The sequence below is a fragment of the Moschus berezovskii genome, chromosome 2 (genome assembly GCF_049115385.1).
Source record: "Moschus berezovskii isolate FMDL1 chromosome 2, NW_MosBer_1.0, whole genome shotgun sequence".
NCBI lineage: Eukaryota > Metazoa > Chordata > Mammalia > Artiodactyla > Moschidae > Moschus > Moschus berezovskii.
The window spans coordinates 9,699,406-9,725,370 of record NC_142461.1 but is presented as its reverse complement, the minus strand read 5'-3'; the positions used below and the strand labels follow the sequence as shown (position 1 = coordinate 9,725,370).

The 25,965-nt window shown below is 52.6% G+C and overlaps 1 protein-coding gene across 3 annotated transcripts in view; it reads right to left on the bottom strand.

Annotated features, from left to right (window-relative positions):
- Positions 1 to 4,048: 4,048 nt before the first annotated feature.
- Positions 4,049 to 25,965, bottom strand: part of RPS6KA1 (ribosomal protein S6 kinase A1) — a 37,339-nt gene continuing 15,422 nt past the window's right edge. For all 3 annotated transcript variants that reach the window (XM_055398814.2, XM_088843831.1, XM_088843825.1), the window contains 18 exons: positions 24,207 to 24,287; positions 23,946 to 24,025; positions 22,266 to 22,372; positions 21,260 to 21,297; positions 20,779 to 20,921; positions 20,301 to 20,371; positions 19,902 to 19,990; positions 18,874 to 18,938; positions 18,517 to 18,619; positions 16,992 to 17,122; positions 15,396 to 15,521; positions 15,083 to 15,172; positions 14,553 to 14,711; positions 7,444 to 7,605; positions 7,136 to 7,212; positions 6,738 to 6,855; positions 5,362 to 5,499; positions 4,049 to 5,007 (listed from right to left, as the gene is read on the bottom strand). In XM_055398814.2, the coding sequence (XP_055254789.2) occupies positions 4,885 to 5,007; positions 5,362 to 5,499; positions 6,738 to 6,855; positions 7,136 to 7,212; positions 7,444 to 7,605; positions 14,553 to 14,711; positions 15,083 to 15,172; positions 15,396 to 15,521; positions 16,992 to 17,122; positions 18,517 to 18,619; positions 18,874 to 18,938; positions 19,902 to 19,990; positions 20,301 to 20,371; positions 20,779 to 20,921; positions 21,260 to 21,297; positions 22,266 to 22,372; positions 23,946 to 24,025; positions 24,207 to 24,287 (1,901 nt within the window). In that variant the 3' untranslated portion in view covers positions 4,049 to 4,884. The remainder of the gene's footprint in view (positions 5,008 to 5,361; positions 5,500 to 6,737; positions 6,856 to 7,135; positions 7,213 to 7,443; positions 7,606 to 14,552; positions 14,712 to 15,082; positions 15,173 to 15,395; positions 15,522 to 16,991; positions 17,123 to 18,516; positions 18,620 to 18,873; positions 18,939 to 19,901; positions 19,991 to 20,300; positions 20,372 to 20,778; positions 20,922 to 21,259; positions 21,298 to 22,265; positions 22,373 to 23,945; positions 24,026 to 24,206; positions 24,288 to 25,965) is intronic.

Below are 25,965 nucleotides of genomic sequence, written 5' to 3'. Positions count from 1 at the left end.
TGGTTCTAACTGTTGCTTCTTGACATGTATACAGGCTTCTCAGGAGACAGGCAAGATGATCTGGCATTCTCATCTCTAAGAATTTTCCACAGTTTGCTGTGATCCACACAGTCAAAAGCTTTAGAGTAGTCAATGAAGCAGGAGTAGATGTTTTTCTGGTATTCCCTTACTTTCTCTATGATCCAACGAAAGTTGGCAATTTGATCTCTGATTCCTCTGCCTTTTCTAAACCCAGTTTGTACATCTGGAAGGTCTTGGCTCACATACTGTTGAAGCCTAGCTTGAAGGATTTTGAGCATAACCTTACTAGTATGTAAAATGAATGCAATTGTATGGTAGTTTAAACATTCTTTGGCATTGCCCCTCTTTGGGATTGGAATGAAAACTGACCTTTTCCAGTCCTTTGGCCACCACTGAGTTTTCCAAGTTTGTTGACATATTGAGTGCAACACTTTAGCACCATCATCTTTTAGGATTTTGAATAGCTCTGCTGGAATTCTATCACCTCCACCAACTTTGTAGTAATGCTTTCTAAGGCTCACTTGACTTCACACTCCAGGATGTCTGGCTGTAAATGAGTGACCATACCATCATGGTTTTCTGGGTCATTAAGACCTTTTTTGTGTAGTTCTTCTGTGTATTCTTGCCACCTCTTCTTAATCTCTTCTGCTTGTGTTGCTGCTGCTGCTGCTGCTAAGTCACTTCAGTCGTGTCCGACTCTGTGTGACCCCATAGACAGAAGCCCACCAGACTCCCCCGTCCCTGGGATTCTCCAGGCAAGAACACTGGAGTGGGTTGCCATTTCCTTCTCCAATGTGTGAAAGTGAAAAGGGAAAGTGAAGTCGCTCACTCGTGTCCGACCCATAGTGACCCCACGGACTGCAGCCTACCAGGCTCCTCCATCCATGGGATTTTCTAGGCAAGAGTACTGGAGTGGCTTGCCATTGCCTTCTCCCTGCTTGTGTTAGGTCCATACCATTTCTGACCTTTCTGTGCCCATCCTTGCACAAAATATTCCCTTGCTATCTCCAATTTTCTCATTCTGTTGTTTTCCTCTATTTCTTTGCATTGTTCATTTAAGAAGGCCTTCTTTTCTCTCCTTGCTATTCTCTGCTGCTGCTGCTGTTGCTAAGTCGCTTCAGTCGTGTCCGACTCTGCGACCCCATAGACGGCAGCCGACCAGGCTCTGCTGTCCCTGGGATTCTCCAGGCAGGAACACTGGAGTGGGTGCTGCAATTCAATTTCTCCCTTGCTTTTCACTTCTCTTCTTTCCTCCTCAGACAACTACTTTGCCTTCTTGCATTTCTTTTTCTTGGGGATGGTTTTGGTCACTGCCTCCTGTACAATGTTATGAACTTCCATCTATAGTTCTTCAGGCAATCTACTAGATCTAATCCCTTGATCTATTCGTTACCTCCACTGTATAAATCAAAAGGGAATTTATTTAGGTCACACTTGAATGGTCTAATGCTTTTCTCTACTTTCTTCAATTTAAGCCTGAATTTTGCAATAAGGAGCTGATGATCTGAGCCACAGTCAGCTCCAAGCCTTATGTTTGCTGACTGTATAGAGCTTTTTTATCCTTGGCTGCAAAAAATACAATCAGTCTGATTTCGGAATTGACCATTAGGTGATGTCCATGTGTAGAGTTATCTCTTGTGTTGTTGGAAAAGGGTGTTTGGTATGAGCAGTCCCTACAATAGCACTTCTCAAACTTTAATGTGCAGACAAGTCACATGTGGATCTCATTAGAATGTAGATCCCGATTGAGCAGTTCTGGGGATGGCCCTAAGTTTCTACATTTCTGACAAGTTCTCAGGTGATGCTGATACTGCCGGTCCAGGGGGCACATTTTGAAAGTCCAACCTCCTGGCTCTGCAAACTTTCTCTAAATTAATGGCTCCCAAATTTAGACTTCCAATCCAGACCTCTCTCCCAAACTGCCACTTCTAATTGCAACTCTTAGGTGACACCTCTGTTTGGATGTTTATAAGGCATCTCCTAAATTTCTCAAGGGCTTCCCTGGTGGCTCAGTGGTAAAGAATCTGCCTGCCACTGCAGGAGACAGGGGTTCGATCCCTGATCTGTGAAGATCTCATGGAGAAGGAAATGGTAACCCACTCCAGTATTCTTGCCTGGGAAATCCCATGGACAGAGGAGCCTGGCGGAGTACTGTCCTTGGGGTCACAAAAGAGCCAGACACAATGTAGTGACTAAACAACAACAAGGTTCTCAAACCTACTCCTGCCCAACGTCTCCCTCAGGACTCAAGAACTCAAGTCAAAAACCTAGAAACTATCCATGACTACCCTTTTTCTCAGTCTCTATATCCAAACTGATAGCAAGTGCTGTCTGCTTTAGCTGCAAAGCTTATCTGGACCCTGTTCACTCCCTCTGCTCTCCACTCCCACCACCCTAGTCCAGGTGACCTCCTTGCTTGTGTGAGCTACTACAGAAGCCACTGGTCACTTTGCTTCCTGCCTGCCCTCTCCCCCTTCTCCCCCTATCCATTCTCTACACATTAGTTAGAGTGATTTTTCTAAAATATAAATCAAATCGTGTCACTTTCCTGCTTCATGAAATTCCTTTAGGAGCTGGCATCTCATCTAGAACTGAACCCTAACTCCTTACCCTAGCCTATAAACCCAGCATGTCTGGCCTCTGCCTTCCTTCTGAGCCTCATCTCAGGTAACCCCCTGGCCCTGACACCACAGTCTTGTTGGCTTCTCTCCAGTCCCTGAGCACGGCCTATTTCCTCCTTGGTGCCTTTGTTCTGACCCTGCCCTCTGTCTCCTGGTCCTGGCTGGGCCCTTCTCATCATTCAGGTCTCAGCTTCTGGGTCACCTCCCCTGAGAGGCCTTCCCTGATCACCTTATCTCTCACCCCAGTTTCACTCTGCATGTTTCACCAGTAGCTGACCTTTGTTTAACTGTCTGTTTCTCCACTAAGAAGTAAGTCCAGGAAAACAATGACCTTGTTTTCTACTTGGTTCACTGGCATCTGGGACAGGGCCAGAATAGGTACCCAGAGGAAATTTACCGTGTGAGGAAATGTCAATTCCCTCCACCCCAAGCCTCAGTTTCCCCATCTTTTAAACAGGGATAGTAACATGATCGGAGAAGGCAATGGCAAGCCACTCCAGTACTCTTGCCTAGAAAATCCCATGGATGGAGGAGCCTGGTAGGCTGCAGTCCGTGGGGTCGCTAAGGGTCGGACACGACTGAGCGACTTCACTTTCACTTTTCACTTTCCACTTTCACACACTGGAGAAGGAAATGGCAACCCACTCCAGTGTTCTTGCCTGGAGAATCCCAGGGAAGGGGGAGCCTGGGTGGGCTTCCGTCTATGGGGTCACACAGAGTCAGACACGACTGAAGTGACTTAGCAGCAGCAGTAACATGATAGCATCTTCCTCACAGAGTTAAGATTAAATGAGAAGGACTTTCCTACAGGTTCAGTGGTTAAGAATCCGCCTGCCAATGCAGGGGACACAGGTTTGATCCCTGGTCTGGGAAGATGCTACACACCTCAGAGCAACTAAGCCTGTGTCCCACAACTACTAAGCCTGTGGTCTGGAGGTCAAAGGTCACCAAACTGAGCCCACATACAACAATTACTGAAGCCTGCATGCCTAGAGCCCATGCTTTGCAACAAGAGAAGCCCCTGCAATGAGAAGCTTGTGCACCACAGAGAGTAGCCCCCACCCCCTATTGCTGCAACTAGAGAAAGCCTGAGCACAGCAGTGAAGACCCAGCACAGCCAAAAATAAAATAATTTAAAAAAAGATCAAATGAGAAACACACGTAAGGCTCAGGCACAGTGCCTGGCACTTGGTCACAAGTGGCTAATAATCCCATTACTATTATCAATACGATAATGGAATCCATGGCAGAAATGGGGAGAGCCAGTGGGACTCCCACTGCTCCCCAGCTGAGCTCCAAGCACTGGGCTAACTGGCTCGGGCCCAGTCCCGATCATGGCCGAAGACCTCAACACCCAACAGCAGAGGGCGGGCAAATCCAGGGATGACAAGCGGAGGCGAGCATGCTTCAATTCAACTGTAAGTTTATTAGAAAGGCCATGGACAGATGAACCCTGAGTTACCAGCTGAGGAAGAAATGAAAAAAGCTCCGGCCCCTCTCGGCCCGCCCCACAGGCCTCTCGTGAACTCTGTCCTGTGGCGGACTCCAACAGAAGTCAGCCAGAAAGTGCTTTCTCGATGCTCCTTCAGGGACTGCTCGACCTGACTGCAAGGGACCCAGGGGTGGATGCTGGTGCCTGGAGCTGGGAGCCACAGGGCCTTGGTCCTCTCCTCTAGCAGAAAGTGGTTCCAGACCTTCCCCTCCGCAGCACAACAGAACAGAAAAGGAGCCAACCGGGATAGAGCAAGTTCTGCTAAACAGCCAAAGGCTCTGGGAGGGGACGCCGGACTGCCTCGGAGGTGGGTGCAGATGGCTACAGACGAACAATCGTGGGGGTCCCCCTGAGGCAATCCTAAAGCTGCTCTAAGGGGTCTCAGCCACAGAGCGCCCTTGTGTGACTTAGCGCCCTCCTGGGGCTCCACTGGCTACTTCTGCTCCCAGAAAGGCAAATGGATCTTGTAGAAATCCATGGTGGTTGATGCCATTTTGTCCTTAAAAATAGATAAAGAGTTTGTACAGTGAATCGATTTCAACCAGCAGAGCCTGAGCCGAGAAGAGTCCGTCCTGGGGAAGGAGAAGGCACTTCTCACACCCTCCCTGGGGTGATTCGGGCTGGCTGCTTCTTGGGCCCCTTGGGGCTCCGCTCCCTCTGGCCCTGGGATTCAGGCCTGCTTCCTCTGGGAAGCAAGCACGCTGCCTCCATCCAGCTAGCACCGCCCTGCGGCCTGGACGCTCGGGCCCTTCACAGGGTGGTGGATGGCAGCTTCCTCACCCGCCGCTGCGCCAGGATAGATGACTCGATGGGCTTCAGCTGAGGGGTGGGCTTGGAGCTGTTGAGCGCTGAGTAGGTAGCTGCCATGGCTCCCTGGGAGACAAGGGGGACTCAGTTCACGAGGGTGGGAGGTACATGCACTCCAGGGCTAAGCCAGCCCCTCCCAGGGTTCCACAGCCCACCCAGTCTCCTGTTAATCCTGCCGTGGTGGCTCTTCATGGTCATCAGTCTGGCCTCCTCCCTCAGACTGGAGGCTTCAGAGGGCAGGAGCTGTGCCCACCTCCAAAGGACTGGCGGCCATGAGTGCACTGTCAACACCCTGGCATGTCAGACAGGGGCTCCCTGGGGAGAGACGCACGTGGCATCTCCTGGCTCTACCACCCTGAGTCCTTGCCCATGGAACCCTGGCTTGGGCCCCTGTGGCCTGGAAGCCTAGGGTGGTGGTACCTTCACAAGCTGCAGGTCCTGGTGTGACAGCTGGCTCTGCGGAAGCTTGTCTTTCTGGGTGATCCACGGGTGCTGCAGGACCTGCTTGGCTGTGAGGCGCTGGTGGGGGTCTACGTGCAGCATCTTGGACACCAGGTCCTGGGGAAGAGCAGGCAAGGGGGTTGGTCGGAGAGGCTAGCAGGGGAGCAGAGTGCTGGGCCTGGCTGATGCGGAATGGCTAAGGCAGCCGTTTCCTGCAGTATCCTGCCTGGACCTTTGCAGTAGCCCGTGCAATCCATTCTCCACACTGCTCCAGGGCCTCCTCGAGTGGCACATGCCCTTTTTGGGGATTTCTTCCTGGAAGGCTCTTTCTTTTCTCTTTCACTGTCTAGTCATGCAGGAATGTGGGAAGAACCAAAGGCTGGGGCTGGGAAGGATCAAAACCTGACTCTGCTGCTCATCAACTGCATATCCTGGGCAAGTTACTTTGACTCTCTGAGCCTCAGCTTCCCCTCTGAGAAACAGGATGACAAAAGTACCCAACTCATAAGGTCAATCGGAGAAGGCAATGGCACCCCACTCCAGTACTCTTGATTGGAAAATCCCGTGGACGGAGGAGCCTGGTGGGCTGCAATCCATGGGGTCACTAAGAGTCGGACACACTTTCACTTTCATGAAAGTGAACCGAGTGACTTCACTTTCACTTTTCACTTTCATGCATTGGAGAAGGAAATGGCGACTCACTCCAGTATTCTTGCCTAGAGAATCCCAGGGACGGGGGAGCCTGGTGGGCTGCCGTCTATGGGGTCGCACAGAGTCAGACACGACTGAAGCAACTTAGCAGCAGCAGCAGCATAAGGTCAATGCAAGGGGGTACTGTTCACTAAGGACTAAACCCAGTGTCTGACACAGAGGTTCCCACCACTGGGACCTGTTGTTTGGTACTGAAAGCGCAAATGTTCCCTCCTCTGAGAAGGCCTGTCTGCCTGGTGGCCTGTAGCTCTGCCTGGGTCTCCACTGCCTATACCTCTGACCAGGAGGGCCTGCCTCTCTGTCCCCTTGTGTGCAAGCCTGTCTCTCTCCTCACACTAAGTCTCCAGGAGGCAGGGGCCGTGACGATGCAGCCCTCTGTCCCCCTTCAGGGCCCAGAACACAGGACGGGCCAGTGAACAATCACCAAGTTGTCCAAACAATACACAAGATAGAGGGCAGGGGAGGGGGCAGCAGTCTGCCTGGGAATCTTCCACTTGCAGAAATACAGCAACAGAGATATGTGTGATATTCCACTTGGAGAAATGAGGCTGCCAGTCACCTGTCTGTGAAATGCCGAAAAGCCTTGGGATGGGACCCTGCCTCCCCAGCCCTAAGTGAGCAGGGTCCAGGCCTTACAGACTCACCTTAGCTGTGTCTGAAACCGTGTTCCAGTTCCCTCCACTGAGGGTGAACTTGCCACTGCCGATCCGGGTCAGGATTTCCTCTGGTGTGTCACTGGGTCCATTGGCAAATGGAGTGTATCTGGAGGAAAGTCCACCCGGTGTGGGTATAGCCTCTGGCCTCTATCCTGGCAGCTGGGGTGGCGAGGGGGAACTGTGTCTCCCCCTTCGGAGTGGGTGCCCCCAAAGGAGGCACTTCCTCCCCAAGGTGGAGCTCCCAAAGGCAGCACCACATTCTTGTCTCCAGCCCCTCCTGAAGCAGGGATGAGTCTCTCCCATCAGACAAGCACCACCCCAGCCTGTACACTAGGGCTGGAGGAAGGGGCGGGGGCAGACAGGGTGCAGGCCAGAGGGGCACTCACCCCGCCAGCATGGTGTACAGCAGAATGCCCAGGCTCCAAATGTCACAGCCTTCATCATAGCCCTGGCGCTTCAGGACCTGGCAGGAAGGTGGGCAGGGGAGGGTGGTCGGGCTGAGAGGGGCATATGCCTGCCTGCTACTCCCCAAAGTGCAGGACAAGGGTCCCAGGTGTGGACTGATCTCCCCATGGTACCTGGACCGAGGCCACACAGACCAGCGTCCTGGACAGTGTAGGGCCTCTGGAAGGGACACAAGGAGCCTGTGCCAGGCCCCCCCTGACTCTTAAGCCGAGGAGGCCGGGCCACTCACCTCAGGTGCCACGAAGTTGGCGGTGTAGCAAGGTGTCATGAGGAGCCCGTTCTCAGCCCGCAGCTGCTTGGCAAAGCCAAAGTCACAGATGCGCAGGCACTCAGGGTTCCCAGACTCGTCCACGTACAGGATGTTGCTGGGCTTGAGGTCCCTGTGCACGACCTGGGGGCAGAGGGTCCAGGTCAGTTCTCCATGTGGGCAGGCTGCCGGGGGCCCAGGCCCACTCCCGGGGATGGGAGAGTCAGAAGATGGGCCCAGAGAGGGGGCAGAAGGACCCTGAATCTGAAGGGGGGATGGCAGCCAAGGGGCCTTGCTGCTGCTGGTGTCACCAACCTGAACCCTCCAGGTCAATGGCTGTGCGTGCATTCCTCAGCTGGGTCCAACTGTGCAGCCCCATGGACGGAAGCCTGTCAGGTCCCTCTGTCCATGGAATTTTCCAGGCAAGAATCCTGGAGTGGGTTGCCATTTCCTACCGCAGGGGGTCTTTCTGACTCAGAGATCAAACCCAAGTCTCTTTGTCTCCTGCATTTACCACGAGTGCCACCTGGGAAGCGGGGGGCCACACGTGTGACCTAATGGCAACTCCATCCTTCCCATTGCATGGGTCAAAATTTTAAAGAGTCATTCTTAATTCCTCTTTTCTTCCTCATATTCCTCGATCAATCCATCAGCGAACACTGCTGGCTCTACCATTAACATATATCCAGGGACTTCCCTGGATAGTGGTCTAGTGGTTAAGACTCTATGCTCCCAGTGCAGGGGGCCCAGGTTTGATCCCTGGTCAGGGAACTAGATCCCACATGCCATAAAGATCTGGAGTGCCGCAACTAAGACCTGGTACAGTCAAATAAATAAATGTTTTTTTTTTAAAGTCCAGAGCCCAGGCACTTCTCCGCCCCTCTACTGGCAGCATGCGGATCCCAGCCATTATCATCCCTCCCCTGGATTACGGCAACAACCTCCTAACCGGTCTCCCTGCTTCTGTCTCATCTCCTATGGCCTGTTCTAAACAGAGCAGCCAGAGTGATCCTGTTAAATGTAAGTCAGATCATGTCACCTCCAAGGGTTCCCCTCTTAGGAAGAAAAGTCTTTACAATGGCCTGCTGGCCTCACCTCCTCTCTCCCCAACCCCTCACCCACATCACTGGCACTCTGGTCCTCTAGCACTCCTTCCCTTGCTTAGCTGGCTTTGGCCACGCCAGCCTCTTTGCTCTTCCTTCAACGTGCTAAGCACACTCCCGCCCCAGGGTCTTTGAACTTGCTGTTCCCTTTTTCTGGAATATTCTTCCCTTAGGCATCTGCCTGGCTCATTCTCTTATTTCTTTCAGGTTTCAGCTCAAATGTCACCTTACCAGTAAGGCCTTCCCTGGACCATTCCATAGAAAATATAAAATGTCACCTGGTCCATTCCATAGAAAATAGCAACCACAGACCAGTACTCCTTAATCTCCTCACCCTGTTTTATCTTTATCCACAGCATTTACCACTGTTGGATATTTACTTCATCGTCTTCAGAACCCACCCACTGGAACGTAAGCTCCATGAGTGTTTTGCTCACTGCTGCATCCCAGCATTAAGAACAGGTCCCAGCACATAGTAGGTATTCAATAAACACCTGCTGAAGAAATGGAGGCTTTAAGAACATGACTCTCCCCTGGTCCCCTGTGCTTGTGTGTAACCTGAGGAATGACCCATTCCACTTACTTTTCATCCACACCCTCTCTCTCTTCATGATTCCATTCAGAGTCACTAACTCTCACCTAATTATTGACAACTCTCAGATCTCTGACACTAACCCGGAACTTTCCTGAGTCCAGGATCACACAGCTGCTGACCAGATGGCAACCACTGAATGTCCCCTAACCTCTCACGCCCAACAATCCCAGACTAAACTCATTTTACCTTCCTTCTCCCATGAACTCATGGTACCTCCCTGAGAGCTGTGAAAAACCTTCATTGGCTCCCTACTACTTCGAGATAAAGTCTGAAGTCCCCATCCTGGTGTGGAGAGCCCAGCTGTCCGTTCTAGCCTCATTGTCCACCACATCCCTCCAGCGCCTGGAGCTCAGGTCAGAGGGGGGTCTTTAAGCCATGAACAGCCATATCTCTCTGTGGAATGCCTGCTCACCCCCAGGACCCAGCACAGGGACGTGCACACAGCAAGCGCTATGTGAACTCTGTGTCATGAATTAATGAATCACACCTCTGAAACACAAGAGACCTTGCAGATTAGATTGGCCGAATCTCGCCGGTTAGTTGACTTTATGAGAGGATCCCTGCACAGTCCCTGTGGAGCCAGGCCAACAGGCTCCAGAGGCAGTTGCTGCTCTCTCCAGGTGATAATCACTACACAGCAACTTGGGCCCAGGTTTCAAAAGCAGCCAAATTACCAAACCAAATTACCAAACCAAGAAAACACCCACGTTGCGCAGGCCAAACGCAGCCACTGAGTCACAGGCTGTGGCTCTAGTGAAGTTGTGATTTCAGTCAGGAGGCAGACGGGCTGCAGTGTGAATCCTGGCTCTACCGGCAGCAGCTGTGTGATCATGATGTGTTACTGAACCTCTCCAGCCTTTGGTTTTGCCACCTGCAAAACGGGGCTGATAAGAGTGCTCGGCCCCCAGCGTTACAGGAAGGCACATACGAGTTATGTACCAGAAGTATGTGGCACAGGGCCTGGAAAATGACAGCTGCTGCCATAGTAACCCCAGCACTTCCTGGGTGAACCCCACCATCATGCTGGATATCAAGATACAGCGAGTGCTTGTTAAGAAGCCCTTGCAAATTAGAGGACAAGAAGGGCAGGAAAATGAGGGCACAGATGTGTCCAAAGCAGCAGCCAATCATATGCAAGGAAGAAGCACAGACTCTAAAGCCAGTTTAGCTATGAGACTTTTCCTTAAGCTCCCAGAGCCTCAGTTTCCTCACCTATAAAATGGGTGACCTAATACTCACATCTTCTTCAGAGATTGGTTGAAACAGGTAAGTGAGTGGATGTATACTGAGAATCTGTCTGGCCTGTGGAAAGTGCTCTGTGATGCCAGTGGCAGCAAAGTCCTCTGTCATCGCCTGCATCATCGGAGGATGTGCATCAGGGCACCTGTGACCAGCCACACACACAGATAAAGGGTGACATTCTTCTACATAAGTCATCCGGTTAAACAGAGAAGTCAAAGTGCAAAGCACTATTGAGTTCTCAGACAGGCTGTTCTCGGCACCCTGGGGCCCTGAGGGAAGCTAGAGACTTGAAAGGGCTCCACATATTAAACAAAGAACTCTTGCAAAATAAGATGAAAAAAAGCAGACAACCCAATTTCATTTAGTGGACAAAAGTCTTGAACCGACTTTCCATAAAAGAGGATGTCCAAATGGCAATAAACTGCCGAAGAGGTGCTCAACTTCATCAGTCATCCGGAAAACGTAAATTAAAACCACTGTGGGATACCACTCCTCATCTCTTAGAGTGGCTATAATTAAAAAGATGGAAAATGCCAAGTGTTGGCAAGTAACAGGACTCTCACACACTTCTGGAGAGTATAAATATGTAAAACAACTTTAGAAACCTAGGAGCATCTACTCAAGATGAACATACCCTGCACGGTGACCCAGCGATTGCCCTGTTCTGTTTACTCCTGGGTTACAGTGGACAAGTGTTCACGGGAGACAAGTGTGAGAACGGCAGGGCAGCGTTGCTTGTCATAGTCAAAATCTGGTAACAGAGACACCCCTGGTGGTCCAGTGGCTAAGACTCCAAGCTCCCAAAGCAGGGGGCTCTGAACGCAGTCCAGTCTCTTGTCAAGGAACTAGATCACATGAGCCAAAACTAAAGAGCCCGCATCCTGCAACCGAGACCCACAGCAGCCAAAAAGGAAGAATCCTGAATATCATCAAAATCTTACTTTATCAGCTTTGTGAAGCAATATGCCGAAGGGACCAGCATCACTATCAACTCCTTCCTTCTTGAATACCTTCTTTAAAAGAATAAGTAAACTAGTAACAATCCATGTCCATTAACAGTAGAAAGGATCATTAAACTGTGGTCTATTCACACAGTAGACACCACAGAGCAATGAGACTGAGGGAACAGAAGCCATACAACATCACAGGTGAATCTCAGAGTGCTGAGTGGCTGAAGTCAGATATGAACGAGTACATTTATATAAAATTAGAAGTCAGCTTAGAACGGTTATCTTTGAGGAGGGAGAGTGGAAGGAGCTCGAGGGGCTTGGGGGAAACTAGAAATCCTTCAGCTCTCACTCTAGAAAGCCCTTCCCTGAGGAGTTCCCTGGTGGTCCAGTGGTTAGGACTCCCAGTTTTCATTGCTGAGGGTGTGGGTTCAATTCCTGGTTGGGGAACTAAGCTGAGAGGCACAGGCCTGTCTGCTCTGGGGCTGGTTACGTGGGTGAATTCACTTTTTGAAGACTTATTGAATTGTACATGATGACCTGTTTATGTGACATTTCAATGTGAAGATAACATTAAAACAAATAGGAGGGCCCAGAACTGGTCACCCCCTCCTCATTCCTCAGCTGTTATGAGATTTCTGGCTTCTGGACCACAGATGCTGCCAAAGTGTAAACGGCTCGAGAATCTCCCTCCAGAAACCTCCATGAGAGTTTCCAATTTCCTCATCATTTTCCCCTAGTATTTGGAAAGGGCCAGAAACTTTAGCGGCAGTTGGTAAAGAATCTGCCTGCAATGTGGGAGACCGGGGTTTGATTCCTGGGTTGAGAAGATCCCCTGGAGAAGGGAAAGGGTACCCACTCCAGTATTCTGGCCTGGAGAAACTTTAGGGCCCACGGGTTCCAAAATCCCAAAGATGTCCTTTGGGCAAGAAATAGTATTCTCCCATGACACCTTTACAGAGTGAATGTTTGTACTTGGAGCTCACCTACCCCTCATAGAGAGCCTCACTACTTTTGGAAGCAGCTCCCACTCTAGAAAAGCCCTTCCCTGGTTAATTTCCTGGTGGTCCAGTGGTTAGGACTCTGAACTTTCACAGCTGATGGTGCAGGTTAAATCCCTCGTTGAGGGAACTAATATCCTATGAGCTCTGAGGTACAGCCGTCCCTGCTCTGAGCTTTAGGTGGCCTGCTGGAAACTCACCACTTCAGCTCTATCTTCTAAACCTTCTTCAGGCAATGCTAGCTAGTACTCACGTGAGAACAAAACAGGAAAAGGAAGCCTATGTACTGTCTGACCTGACACATTTCCATATCAGTCTGTTTGCACTGGTCATTTCAAAATACAAAACCACTTCAAATACGACCATGCAGTAACCAATCTAGACCTCTGGTGATAAGATAAAGTTCTTTTTAACAAAAGAATCCCCCCAATAAGTTAGACAGAATCACACATTGCTATTTTTGCAAATTCTAATGAAATGATTGATTCAGGGAAATGTCACGAAAAGCTGAAACCATTGCATGAAAGGTTGGTGAGAATCTCCATGATACACCTCACACCCACCCACTGCCTGACACCCATTCACCCATCCCCAGACTGTGATGACTAACAGGGGCAATGAGACACTGGCTCCTGGACATGAGGCTGTGCAAAATTCACTGCACCTCCCATGGAGTGATTTTTGACTCCTTGCTCCCAAAAAGAAGTTGAAGCAAAATCTAATTAAGACTTCAGAGCATCCTGCAGTTTACAGGAAATATAAGCAATAGAGAAACAATTAAAATGATGTCACAAGGAAGCAAACACATTCAAAATGGGGGACTGGGACTTCCCTGATGGTCCAGTGCTTAAGATTTCATGCTGCCAATGCAAGGGTTATAGATTCAATCCCTGGTTGGGGAACTAAGATTCAATATGTTCTGCAGTGCGGCCAAATAAATAAGTAAATAATGTGGGACATTCCACAGAACTGCTCTCTTCAAGTCAGTGGCAGCAGAGAGAGGTTTTACTATGGAGGTGACATGGATGTACACATTTAATGAAACTCATCAAATTGTACACTGAAGATCCACTGTAGGCAAATTTTATCTCAGTTTTATAAGAGGCTTAAGGGGTATGATAAGTGAATGAAAAATATGAACCTTGCAGAGATTGTGAATCCAATAAACCAATCGCAGAAAGACATTTTTGGCATTTGAGTCAGTTCTAATGAGGTGGATGAACCGGGAGCCTATTATACAGAGTGAAGTAAGTCAGAAAGAAAAACACCAATATATTAACACCAGTATATTAACACATACATATGGAATTTAGAAAGATGGTAACGACAATCCTATATGAAAGGCAGCAAAAGAGACACAGATGTAAAGAACAGACTTTTGGACTCTGGGAGAAGGCGAGGGTGGGATGATTTGACAGAACAGCACTGAAACATGTATATTACCATATGTGAAATAGATGACCAGTGCAAGGTCGATGCATGAAGCGGAGCACTCAAAGCCAGTGCTCTGGGACAACCCAGAGGGATGGGGTGCGGAGGGAGGTGGGAGGGGGGTTCAGGATGGGGGGACACGTGTACCTGTGGCTGATTCATGTCGATGTACAGCAAAAACCACCACAATATTGTAAAGAAATTAGCCTGTGTTTCCAGCAGCATTTCCTCCTACATTCACTTCCTCTTGTCCTGACAGCTGAACCCACAGCCTGATTTCTCCCTGAAGCCTTGAAGCTCCCACAGTGATCTTGCTGCTTCCTAACTCAAAACTACTCTGCATCTGTAGCTCCCCACCCGAATTTCTCAGTCAAACACTCTGGCTCCCTTCTTCCCAGGCTGTGTGACCTTGGGCAAGTGAGCTCACATCTCTGAGCCTCAGCTTCCATAACTATAAAGTGAGGCCAAGAACAGCATCTATCTAATAGAGTTGTTGTGAAATCAGTTGAGATAATGCAGGAAGGAACTCAGCATGATGCCTGCCTAGGTCCTGAATAAATGTTCCTTTTCACAATGTGGCCTCACCTGTCCCTCGTTTCCTTCCTTACCTCCATCCACTGGCCCACTCACGCATCTCGAGTCTCCCCTCTGGCTGGCTGGTGGAAGACTGCCACTTTCTGGGCCAATCATGGTCCATGCACTCTGTTGATGGTAAGACCCCAGGGTGCTCCCTGCCCCAGGCCCACTCGGTGCCCTCCTACTCAAGACTTACCCCCTGGGAGTGCAGATACTCCACGGTCTTGCTGATGGTGTGCAGGACGAAGCTGGCCTCACGTTCTGAGAAGAATTTCTGCCGTAGGATCTTATCCAGCAGCTCCCCTCCCCGCATCAGCTCTGTCACCAGGTACACGTGTTTTCCGTCATCGTACACCTGCCAGAGACCTCACCATCAGGCCCCTCCTCTCGACGCCAGGCCTGGGCTCCTTGGTCACCAGCTCACTGGGCCAGGGAGGCAAGACCTGAGGCTTGGGCCTGTGCTCTGCTCTGTGTCTCATCACCCTGGCAGGGCTTTCACCTGGGCCCCTGGACATGATGCTGGCTCTGTCCTGAGGGCAAGAATGCTCTCAGAGAATGTCAGCATCACCCAGGGAGGGCACCTGGTGCAGCCAGACTAGAGGCACCTCAGTGGACCTCTCATCCATGAGCAGAGGAGGATCAGAAGTCAAAGGGATGGCAACCCCGAGACCCGTCCGAGAATTGAGGGCCCGTGTCCCAACCCCACCCTCAAGGACCCCCACTCACATCTTTCAGAGTGATGATGTTGGGGTGCTGCCCGTACCGCAGAAGAATTTCAATCTCTTCTGAGGGGTCTCGCTTGCTCTTGTCGATGACCTGAGGAAAGGGGGTGCATGTGGCGGCGTTGGGGGATCAGCTCCAGAGTCCCGACCTGCCACAGAGCCCCATGCTGCAGGGCGTGGAGTCTCAGCCCCACACCTTTCACCCATCCACAGAGCTTCCAGCAACACCCCTCCCCAACCAGAGGGCCAGGGCTACATCACCCACCGCCTCCACCCCAGCCGAGCAGCCTTGGCCCGGACAAGGTCATGAGGCTCACCTTGACAGCATACTCCATGTTGGTGGCTTTGTGGACACAGCGCTTGCACTCAGAGTAGGAGCCCACACCAATCGTCTCTTTTACCACGTAGCCATCACTAAAAACCAGGTTCTTCCCATGTAGTTGCTGCAGGAGACCAAGAGGTGGGACTGATTATGTGCTCTAGAATGGAGAGTCATCTCCCAGAACCCCAGGCCTTGGGCCCATGGAGGTGGCCCTGGGCAAGAAGGAAACCTGGTGAGCTGCAGTCCATGGGGTCATAAGGAGTCGGACACGACTTAGTGACTGAACAACAATGGGAGGCTGGAGGCCTGGGGCAGCAGACCTTGGGCAAGAATCTGGCCCCTCTGGGCCTGCTTTCTGCACTATATGATGGGCACACTGGCTGGCTCCCGGGTGCCTGGCTGCAGTTGGTGGTCAGCGGGTGCTGGAGCAGGCAGGTAAGGAGCCATAACACACATGAGGAACAGTTGGAGGCTCTGAGAACCCAGGCAGGCCTGAGAGGGGCCTGGGAGCCCTGAGCCAGGTCCCAGCTCTGCCACTTACTGTGGCCTTTGGAGGGTTGTTTCCCTTTTCTGGGTGACACAGCCCGCCTTGTGGGATGTCTTGAGGCTCTAAGACATTAACTGTATCAAATGCTTCTGTGATGCTGAGTGTGTAGCAGGTACTATTCTGAGCCCTTTTCACCAGGCGACCACACGGCCCACACATGGCCCTGGTTCACGTCTGTTGTCCTCACATCCAGCCTGGTTTAACACTTGTCTGGGACCAAGATATCCCAGTTGGATAATAAGTCACAGTCACCCTAACTTTACACATAACTTTGTGTTATATAACTCACATAATCCTTGAAACAACCCTTAGGGATAGGTTCTATCATCACCCCCATTTACATATGAGGAAACCGAGGCACCAGGAAGTGTCCCCTTTACAATCTCTGACCTTGGAAGCTCTGACCCAGTCAGTGAGCTCCAAAGTCTCCATTCTTGCCTCTCAACTCTAAATTTCCCATGGAGTTTGGAGTAGGCAAGTGGGAGACAGTGGGAAGAGATCCTAGTTCCCTCCAACCCTGTCAGAGCCAGCCACCGCCCAGTACCACCAACCTGGGTATGCCTTGGCCCTCCAACATTCTGGCTCTGTGTCAAGAAACTCATAATCTGGAGAAGGGAAGGGCTACCTACTCCAGTATTCTTGCCTGGAAAAGTCCATGGACAGAGCAGCCTGCTGGGCTATAGTCCAAGGGGTCTCAGAGAGTCAGATAGGACTGAGCAACTGGACACACACACACAGGGCTTATTAGGACCAAACGTGTGTGAAAGGAAAGCAGATGGTGATTCTTGAAAAATTCAAATTTCAGAATATTTTAAAAATAAAGTTTCAAAATATTGAGAAAAAAAAGAAACTCATAACCATGCTGCCTTCCCTGTTTTACAAGTGGGGAACCTGAGGCTCAAGGAGGTTGAGGCGCAGTGGGCTCCCCGGTGGCAGCAGGGTCTGAACCCAAGTCTGTCCAAGTCCAGTGCCTGTGTTCCCAGCTGTTCTACCTGTGGCTTCCAAGAAGGAAAGGACAGCTGAGAAGTTTCTCCCGCCCCTCACCTGTACCACCGCGTGCAGGGGCACCTGTGTGGCCCGAGGCTTGCCGTCATCCTCCATTAGGCCAGTGGCCACGAAACTGAAGCCGCGGAACAGCTGATGGGCACCGGCGCTGGGGGGGATGCCTGGGGAGTCTGCAGAGGCAGGAGGGGGATGTGAGGTACACTTGACCCGAGGTAGCCCAGAAAGCTGGCCGGGATGGGAGACTGGGCAGGACCTCTCATCTCCGGCTTTAGCCCATCTGCCTGTGTGTGTTCAGACCAGTCCAGCTCTGTTATATGAGAAACAGCAAAACCCCTCACATCCACCACCTGCCCAGGCCAAGGCACTTTATCGCTTCCTGGAGGCCTCCTTGTGTCTGGTCTGCCCCTTCAGGTCCATCTTCTCTGCAGCAGCCAGAGGGACAGTTCCAATCACAAGTCTGTGACCTATCTGTACCCTTCCTCTGCCCTTGGGATAGCCCGGGCAATGAGATGCTTGTGATCTTAGCCTCCTCTTGCCTCACTCCACAGTTCAGCCACGCCCAGCTTCTCAGATCCGTAGAGGAGACTCTAAGCCACTGTACCTGCCGTTCGTGCTAACTAGACAACCATTCCTCGTTCATCCTTTGAGGCTCAGCTCACACACTGTCCTCTGAGAAACCTGGCCTCACTAGCTCCTCCAGCCCGTTGCCCATTAAGCTGCACTTGCCGAGCTGCCCAGAGTTGACTTTGTGTCTCTCTGCCACCATAGCCTGAGCCATCTGAAGGCGGGGCCTGGGTCTATCTTGTTCACCATCAATCCCTGCATGGCTGGCACACTAATAGGGACCTGGCCCATACTTGTCAGATAAAGATGGGACAGGCTGCTCGGAAAAGTGACAAGTTCCATGACATCAGAGACGTGCAAGCCACAGTGAGAAAAGCACCCCTCTGCTAAAACCTGTCCCTCTAAGAGGCCTTTCAGAACACTCCTCCCCAATATGTGGCCAAAAGGTTAGGATTTACTAAGTTCCCTCTCAGAAGCCCCATCCTTGGCTTCTAGCTGTAATCCCATGGACTGAGTGGGTCTACGGCTAAGTCCGTGTTCCAGATGCGTCACCGAAGCCCAGTTGTCAGAGCAGCCAAAGCTGATTCCCACGCTTGCCCCTGACCTCTGGGCACTGTCACCCCTGCTCTGCCGGACCGTCCCCACCTCGCGTGTTTGCCAGGTCAGATTCTTCAAGCCTGACATGAGTGGGAGCCTGATGTGTCTGGTCTTTCCAGTGGGCTGAAGGTGCCTGGGGCCAAGGGTCCTGACTTTTCTATTGTGGCCCACTCACCCACTCACGCCCACCCCCTTGCCCAGGCACAAAGAAGCCCATAGAGCCCCGGAGTGGGACGGCCAGGCTGAATGAGACGGGGACAAAGAGTCAGAGACTCCCGGCCTGTCTGCCCACACACCTGGGCCTGCCTCAGCCCTCAAGGCCCCTGTGCCCCAAGAGGCTCCTGACTCCCCGCTTCACTCCTGGGGAAGGGAAAGCCCAGGACAAAGTCAGATAGGGACGCACCCTTGGGTGTGCGGGACGTGAACTCAGTGTCAAAGTAGAAGGTGTCATCGGGTTGCGCCACAGCCGGCTTGAAGGGTGGCTTGATCTCACGCCGGTACAGCTTCTGCAAGGTGGGGTGGGTGCCCTGATTATCTCGGCACCCCCACAGCCCCCCAGCAGCCCCAGGAGGAGGAGTTAATGGCCTGGACAGAGCACAGGCTATGCAGACAGGGCATAACTGCTCGCCCTCGGGAGGCCAGTCCGTGCCCCCAAGGCCACGCTGTCACCTCTGCTTCACGTTGGAGGCTCGAGTCAGAAGCCCCCTCCCACCACAGCCGAAGCCCTGCCTGGGGCCCCAGGGTGGACAGACTCACTCACATTCCAGTCAATGGTGGAGTAGAAGACATGCCGCTTGATTTCCTCTGCCCCATCAGGGCCGGAGCCTGAAAGAGCCCAGATGAGGGGTCTGCCCCACAACGTTCTGACCCCCAGACACCCGCCCTGTCCTCCGAGTGGCTGCACCTCACTGGGGTCTGGGACCAGAGGCTGGGCTCATGCCACCCCAAGTCCACCCAGCCATCACCCCGAGGCCTACAGACCACTCAGCATTTTCCACTTTCTGGAGCCTCTTGATGATCAGGCACCCATGTACTGATGGGAGAAGGAGGGTCCAGAGAAGAGAAGGTAGACAACTTGTCCAAGACCAAAGTTGGGACAGGTCAAAACTGTCCTGAGATCTGCAGGGGGTCCCCACCTCCCCCAACCCCACACCAACTTAGGCCTCATCTCTGCTGCTCTTAGCCCATCGCCCTTGTCAGCTACCAGACAGGCTCTCCCTTCAAGCCCAGACACCTGGATGGGACCTGACGAATCTGGTCAAGGTCCAGGTGAACCTGGGAGCCAAGGAGCCAACACATACTGAGCAGCTCCTACAGGCATGTTCATGTGACTTCATTTAATCCATGAAGCTTGAGACCATTGTCCCCGGTGGAGACAAGGACCTCGGGCTCTCGGGGGAGACGTCAACTGCTTTGGGTCACTCTGCTCACAAACAGCACTCATTAGACCACAGTATCTGTGCAGGGACCACCGCGTGCCAGCAGTGGGGTCCCGAGCCCCTGGCGCCTGAACTCGTGCCCCTTCTCCTGAGCCAGCAGCCTTGGCGGAGGAGCCGTGCCGGCCTCTGTCCTCATCCCCAGGGGGAGTGGAGATGACTCAGTTCCTGCTTTCCCCCAGACACAGGTCACCCCCCCGCCCCACACTCCACACATGGGGCCAGAAGGCAGGGTGGCCGCTGGCATTGTCTGCCCACACAAAGGACAACGGCCCCTTTCAGCCCCAGATGTGGCCCCGTGGCCTAGGCCACAGCTGTAGCCGTTCCCCTCCCCTGGACTGGGGCCACTTACCGAGCCGGTTGGCAGGATTCCGCTTGAACAGGGCCCGCAGGAGGCTCTGGGCTTCTGTGCTTAGAAACTGGGGCATGCCGAGCTTCGCCCTGCAATGGCCCCGGGTCTCGTTAGGGCTGAGCCCCTCCGGGGCGGGGCTCGCCTCCCACCTCTGTCCACATCTCATTTCCAGCTCAGTCCAGACAAGCCGTCCACTAACTTCCCTCCCAGAGACTCAGGGTTCTCCACCCACAGGCCCCTGTGGGTGAAAAGGGAGCCCTAGCCAAAGCACAGCACTCGAATCCATGGAGTGTCTTATTCTTGGAGAATCTGAGGAGAGGTGTGGGGTGTTACTCTGGCCCCCAAACGAGGCCAAGAAGAGGAGACACCTGGAGGTGTCAGAGAGAGGCTGGAGCTTACTTCAGAATCAGAGTCATAGTCTCCTTCCGGTCCTTCCCTTGGAAGGGCAGGGAGCCCGTCAACATCTCAAACTGCAGGGAACAAGGGTCCGTTCAGGCTCTGGTCCCGCCCAACAGGCCCCCCACCTCCTCCCACGAGGCCAGCCACTCCGCCCCCCGCCCAGGAGGTCCACCTGGATCAAGAACTGCGTGTGTCCCTCCCCTCTCCATCAGTCAGACCACCAGGAGCAGAACTAGGGGCCTAAGGTTGGGGAGAGGACCAGTATGGGGCGGGGGGCACCCCAGGTGGGGCCAAGCCCGGAATCCTTCCAAGGAAGGAAACTGCAGCTCGGAGGAGTGTGAGGCCAGCTTAGCTATGAGAGGACAAGAGACGAGCCTTAGAGACCAGCAGCCACCCTCCCCCGCCCCCATGCCCCACAGATGGGGAAACTGAGGCCCATTGCCTGGGCTGGATGCTTTACCCCCGCCTGGGTACTCACCATCAACACCCCATAGGACCACCAGTCTGCACTGTGGGTATGGCCCTGGCGGTTGACGACCTCGGGGGCCATGTACTCCACTGTCCCACAGAAGGAATAGGCCTTCTTCTCATGGTCGATGGCCTCCTTGCTCAAGCCGAAGTCTGTGGCAAGGAGCGCAAGTGGACACACCTTCAGGACCCCCTGCCTTCACTGCTGCCACCCCTGCACACCCATACCCCCTGCCCAGAGGCCTGAGGGCATCACCACCACGGTACTCAGGAGGAAGCTGAGGCCCACGGGGGTGAGATGGTCTGCTCAGCATTACACAGTGGGGACCTGGGATTCAAACTCAGGTCATGCCAGGCCTGGACTTTTGACCACTTCTAAGTGCCTGGCACAGCCTCTCAGGACAAGTGGATACCCTAGCACTCAGCCCAGGTCCATCTAGAGCCCATCCTGCCCTCCCCTGAAACCGGAGGGGCAGGTGCCCTCCACTCACCAGTGAGTTTGATGTGGCCTTCCTCATCCAGAAGGATGCTGCAATGGAGAGAGGGGGTCAGGGCCCCTCAGTCGTGGGCCTTTGGTGGGGTCAGGTTACACCATGGGTCTGTAGGGGTTGGGCCCAGCCCAGAGAAGCTGATCCACCCAGGTCCGGCTGATGAATGGGTGGGTGGAGCAGGTACTGGTGGTGCTGTACAGGTGTGTTGCCTACCTTTCCGCTAATTCTTGAAACAACTGCGTGAGGTAGGTACTTTCATGGCCCCATTTTAATGATGGGGAAGTTAAGGCCCAGGGAGGTTAAATAACTCCCCCAGTCAGAAAGTTAGGAGGTGGCAGAGATAAGATTGAATTCAGGTCTGCCTGACTCTGGGTTTCCCTGGTGGCTCAGATGGTAAAGAATCTGCCTGCAATGCAGGAGACCCAGGTTCGATCCCTGGGTCAGGAATATCCCCTGGAAAAAGGAATGGCTACCTACTCCAGTGATCTTGCCTGGAGATTCCACGGACAGAAGAATCTGGTGGGCTACAGTCCAAGCGGTTGCAAAGAGCTGGACATGACTGACTTAACACTTTCACTTGTCACTTTCTGCCTGACTCTAAAGGTGCATCTCACTCCACGTAAGCACCTGCCCCTGGCTCCCAAGTTACCACTTGAGGATATTTATATGTTAAGGAAAATTCTACAGAGGGTCATATCAAGGAAGGACCTTTAATGGTTGCATCTCAGATGTCACGCTGGATTAGCAAAAAAGGTAGGCAACCCCCAGGCACAGAGGTGCCTGGTGCCTGGTGATGGCAGCACTGGTGATGAGGCAGCCCCCCAGGGGAGCCTGCTGCCACCACCACTCTGCTCCACCCACCCATTCTTGGGGCAACCCAAGAGAGGGGGACTTTCTCAGGGGGAGTCACCCCCATCCCCCTCAGACTGGCTCTGTTCTAGAAGAGGCCCCTGAGGCCTGCCTCTGCACACCCCAGGGAGCTGGGCAGAGCTGGGCCTTCACTCACTTCTCAGGCTTCAGGTCTCTGTAAATGATGCCTAGACTGTGCAGGTGGTCCAGGCCCAAAGCCAGCTCGGCCAGGTAGAACTTCACATCCTCCTCCGTGAACATAACCTGCAACAGGTGGGAGGGGGCTTCAGCCGGGATCACCCCTTTCTCAGGAGCTGGGGCACTGGGCAGTCAGCAGCTTCCTCATCCTCCTCAGAGATTTCATACCCCCTTCTCTTTATGAAGAGGTTTGAAGAATGAAATGACTAATATACAAGTCGCTCATGATAGCATTGAAAGGCAAGTAGGGAAAGGCTGGAAACAGCCCAAGGGTCAAGCAGTAAACTAAACTGTCTCCTTCCCACATAATGGAGTGCTATGCCAGCCATGAGGGATTCCCAGGTGGTTCAGTGCTGAAGAATCTGCCTGCCAAGTAGAAGACACGGGTTTAACATCTGGGTCGGGAAGATCCCCTGGAGGAGGGCATGGCAACCCATTCCAGTATTCTTGCCTGGAAAATCCCACGGACAGAGGAACCTGGCAGGCTACAGTCCATGGGGTCACAAAACAGTCGGATAGGACTTGGCAACTAAACAACAATGCATCCATAAACTAGAACAAGGATCCCTCCATACGATGGATGGCTACAGATAAGTGCCAAGTCACTTCAAAACACACTGTCATGAAAAAAGCAAAGTACAGTATATACAGAACGGTATTTTGTATGTAAGAAAGTAGGGGTCAGGATTCAGATCATACATTGAATTGGTTTGTATTTTTTTCCCAAAGAAACATGGGAAATTTAGATAAGAAAAGTGTTTACCTAGCGGGGAGTCGAGAGGGCTGGGGTGGGAGGAAGACTTCTCAATGGATATTTTTCTTCTCAGTCATGTATTATCTATTCGATCATTCAAACAGTAAACATTTAAAAACTTTGATTTTCTTCTAAAATTTAATTTGTATTAATGGTCCCATTTTTATATCTGGCTCAAATTCTTTTATGTGAATTCAAAAGCCTTTTGGTTAACAGGACATAATCCTAAAGAATCCAGCTTTCCAGGTGGATTTGGGCTTCTCTGAATCCTCATAACCCTGCCCAGGGAAGCCCTGAAAAAAATGGAAGTGAAGGGGTTTCCCTCGTGGTCCAGGGGTTAAGAATCCACTTTGCAATGTAAGGAGCACGGATTCGATCCCTGGTCTGGGAAGATCCCACGTTCCTTGGAGCAACTAAATCTGTGTGCCACAACTGCTAGGCCAAGCTCTAGAGGCCACAAGCTACAACTACTGAAGCCCATTCGCCCTAGAGCCCGTGCTCCACGAGAAAGCCAAGCGCTGCAGTCATAGCCCCCACTTGCTGCAACTAGGGAGAACCTGCATGCAGCAATAAAGACCCACCCAGCCAAAAAATACATAAAAACTCTCAAATATATAAATCTTGAAAAAAAAAAAGAAGCATGGTGAAGAGGTGAGAGCCACCCTCGGGTTCCTGGAATCAAGGCAGGATCACATCCTGGGCCTGATTCTCCTCACCCATCTCAGGGAACTCTCAGAAGCTCTGCAAGGGAATGGGCTCTGTCCCAGGGTGGGTCAGGGAATGCTGGGCAGGCCTGGGGAGTCCCAGGTGGAGGCCTCACTGTCACGACAGCTCCATCTGGGGCCCTGGCAGTGGGGTGTCCGGGTGTCCCAGGTGTCAGCTCACCTCTTTAGAGAGCCGGGTGAAGAGGTCCCCGCCACGCAGGAAGTCCAGGATAAGGTAGAGCTTGCCCTCAGTCTGGAAGGCTGGGGAGACGGGAAAAGGCCATGGGGGTCCAGCTGGGCCCTGGGCCTCGTCCCTCTGCCCCTCAGCTCCCTTGGTCTGCTGGGTGGCAGATGGGGCCGTATACAGGGGAGGCAATAGCCCCCCGGCAAGGGCAAAGGCCGGCAGGCGGGGCAGGTGGTCAGGGAGGGTCTGCTGTCTTACCGTAGTGCAGCTTCACCACAAACGGGTGGTTGACGTCAGCCAGGATGTCTCTCTCCATTTTGGTCCGAACGCGGTCACGCACTGGTCGAAGGAAGAAGGGGCGTACCAAAGGGCTGGCCGCCCAGCACAGCACCGCCCCCGCCGTGGCTAAGAAGGACTCTTTTTTCTACTTGCTCCTCACGTCTCTCGGCAGTGCCCAAGACTGGCCCTTGGTGCCCTGCCCATCTCTCTAGCCCTGTCGCCAGCTGTGCCCCAAGGGGCCATTCAATCCAGCCAGTCTAAGCAACCTGTTCCTTGTGTGCCCCCAGCCTCTGCCCCTGTGGCTCCCCCTGGGATGCCTCCATCAGCCCCCTCTCCATCTGGCATAAAAAATCTCCAATTGCCAGACTGCCCTGGTGGGCCAGTAGTTAAGACTCTGTGCTTCCACTACAGCGTGCGTGGGTTCGATCCCTGGTTGGGGAAGTTCCACATACCATGCGGTGTGGCCAAAAAAAGCAAGAAAAAAATCCCCAGTTCTAGCTGGGGGCAGATTCCCTGGGCCTGAATTTCAGACTCACAGGTCTGAGCAGGCACCTCACCCTTCTTTTTTTTTTAAAGAATAAAAGTCCCTAGGCCGTTCTGATCATCAGCAGGTTCTCCTCTGACTCAGTTCAGGCATTCTCTCCTCCAGGAAGCCTTCCTTAACCTGCCAAGCTGAGCTGGAGCCCTCTGGGCTCTTGCAGTGCTCTGTTTCCCCATGCAGAGCGCCTTTCACCCTCTTGTAATTTTCTTGCTTCCCTCAACAGGCAAGGCCAGGACCATGCTGGACTAACTACCCTCATCACTGTTTCCAAAATACACCTAACATTTTCAAACTATTAATATCCTTCTACATTTCTGTTCAGGCATAGTTATTCCCTCCTGGGGTATATTTCCTCTATGTTTTCAGTCTAGAGAGAAGGTCTAACTCACCCTGTAAAGGCACAGCTCACCTGGCTACTCCCATGGGAGCCCCTCCCCTGTGAGGTTGAAACCCAGATTCTCCTGGGTCCCAGCACCAACTGCACCACCCTGTGGGGTCCCCCACCCACTCCCATGTCCCAGCCTGGGAGCCCTTCACAGCATCTTTCTCCTCCCATCATCCTTCCTGGGGAAGGATTCCCATCCCTACCAGGCTGGTCTTAGAGCACCACAGCTAAGTCACCCCACAGCCAGCCCACTGTGGCCACAGGAACCCAAGGCCAGAACCTCCTATCCTGTCCCCACCATCCTAGCCAGGGTCTACTCCTCCTTGTCAGTGGGACCAGCCTGGTCCCCAGGCTGATCAAGAAGTCGCTGTTCAATCCAAAGCCCACTCCCAACCACCCTTACACCCTCTGTAAGTCTGGGAATTCTAGACGTGGGCTCAGCTCCCTTCTGAACCTCTCCATCCATCTCTGGGGCCCTGCCTTGACTCGCCCTCTCCAACCCACCCAACTGCCTCGTTCCCTGGGTTCCCGCCTCTGCTCTCATGCTCTCCTCCACTCTGAGAGGTCTCCCTCAGACTCTTCAAGCATCATGAAGCAATTCTGCTCACAGAGTGCCTCTGCCCAACCAAGCTGATGCCTGATACCTGAAGCCCTTGTCCCCCACCCCCAACATACCGCACTCACCCCCTGCCTCCTGCCAGATGCCCTTCAGCTACAGACACTGGCACTTGGCTTAGGGGGTGGGAAGGGGTTAATCCCTGGAAGTCTTTTCCTCTGAATGGATCCTGTCTTTGCCATCAGGGGAGGTGGGA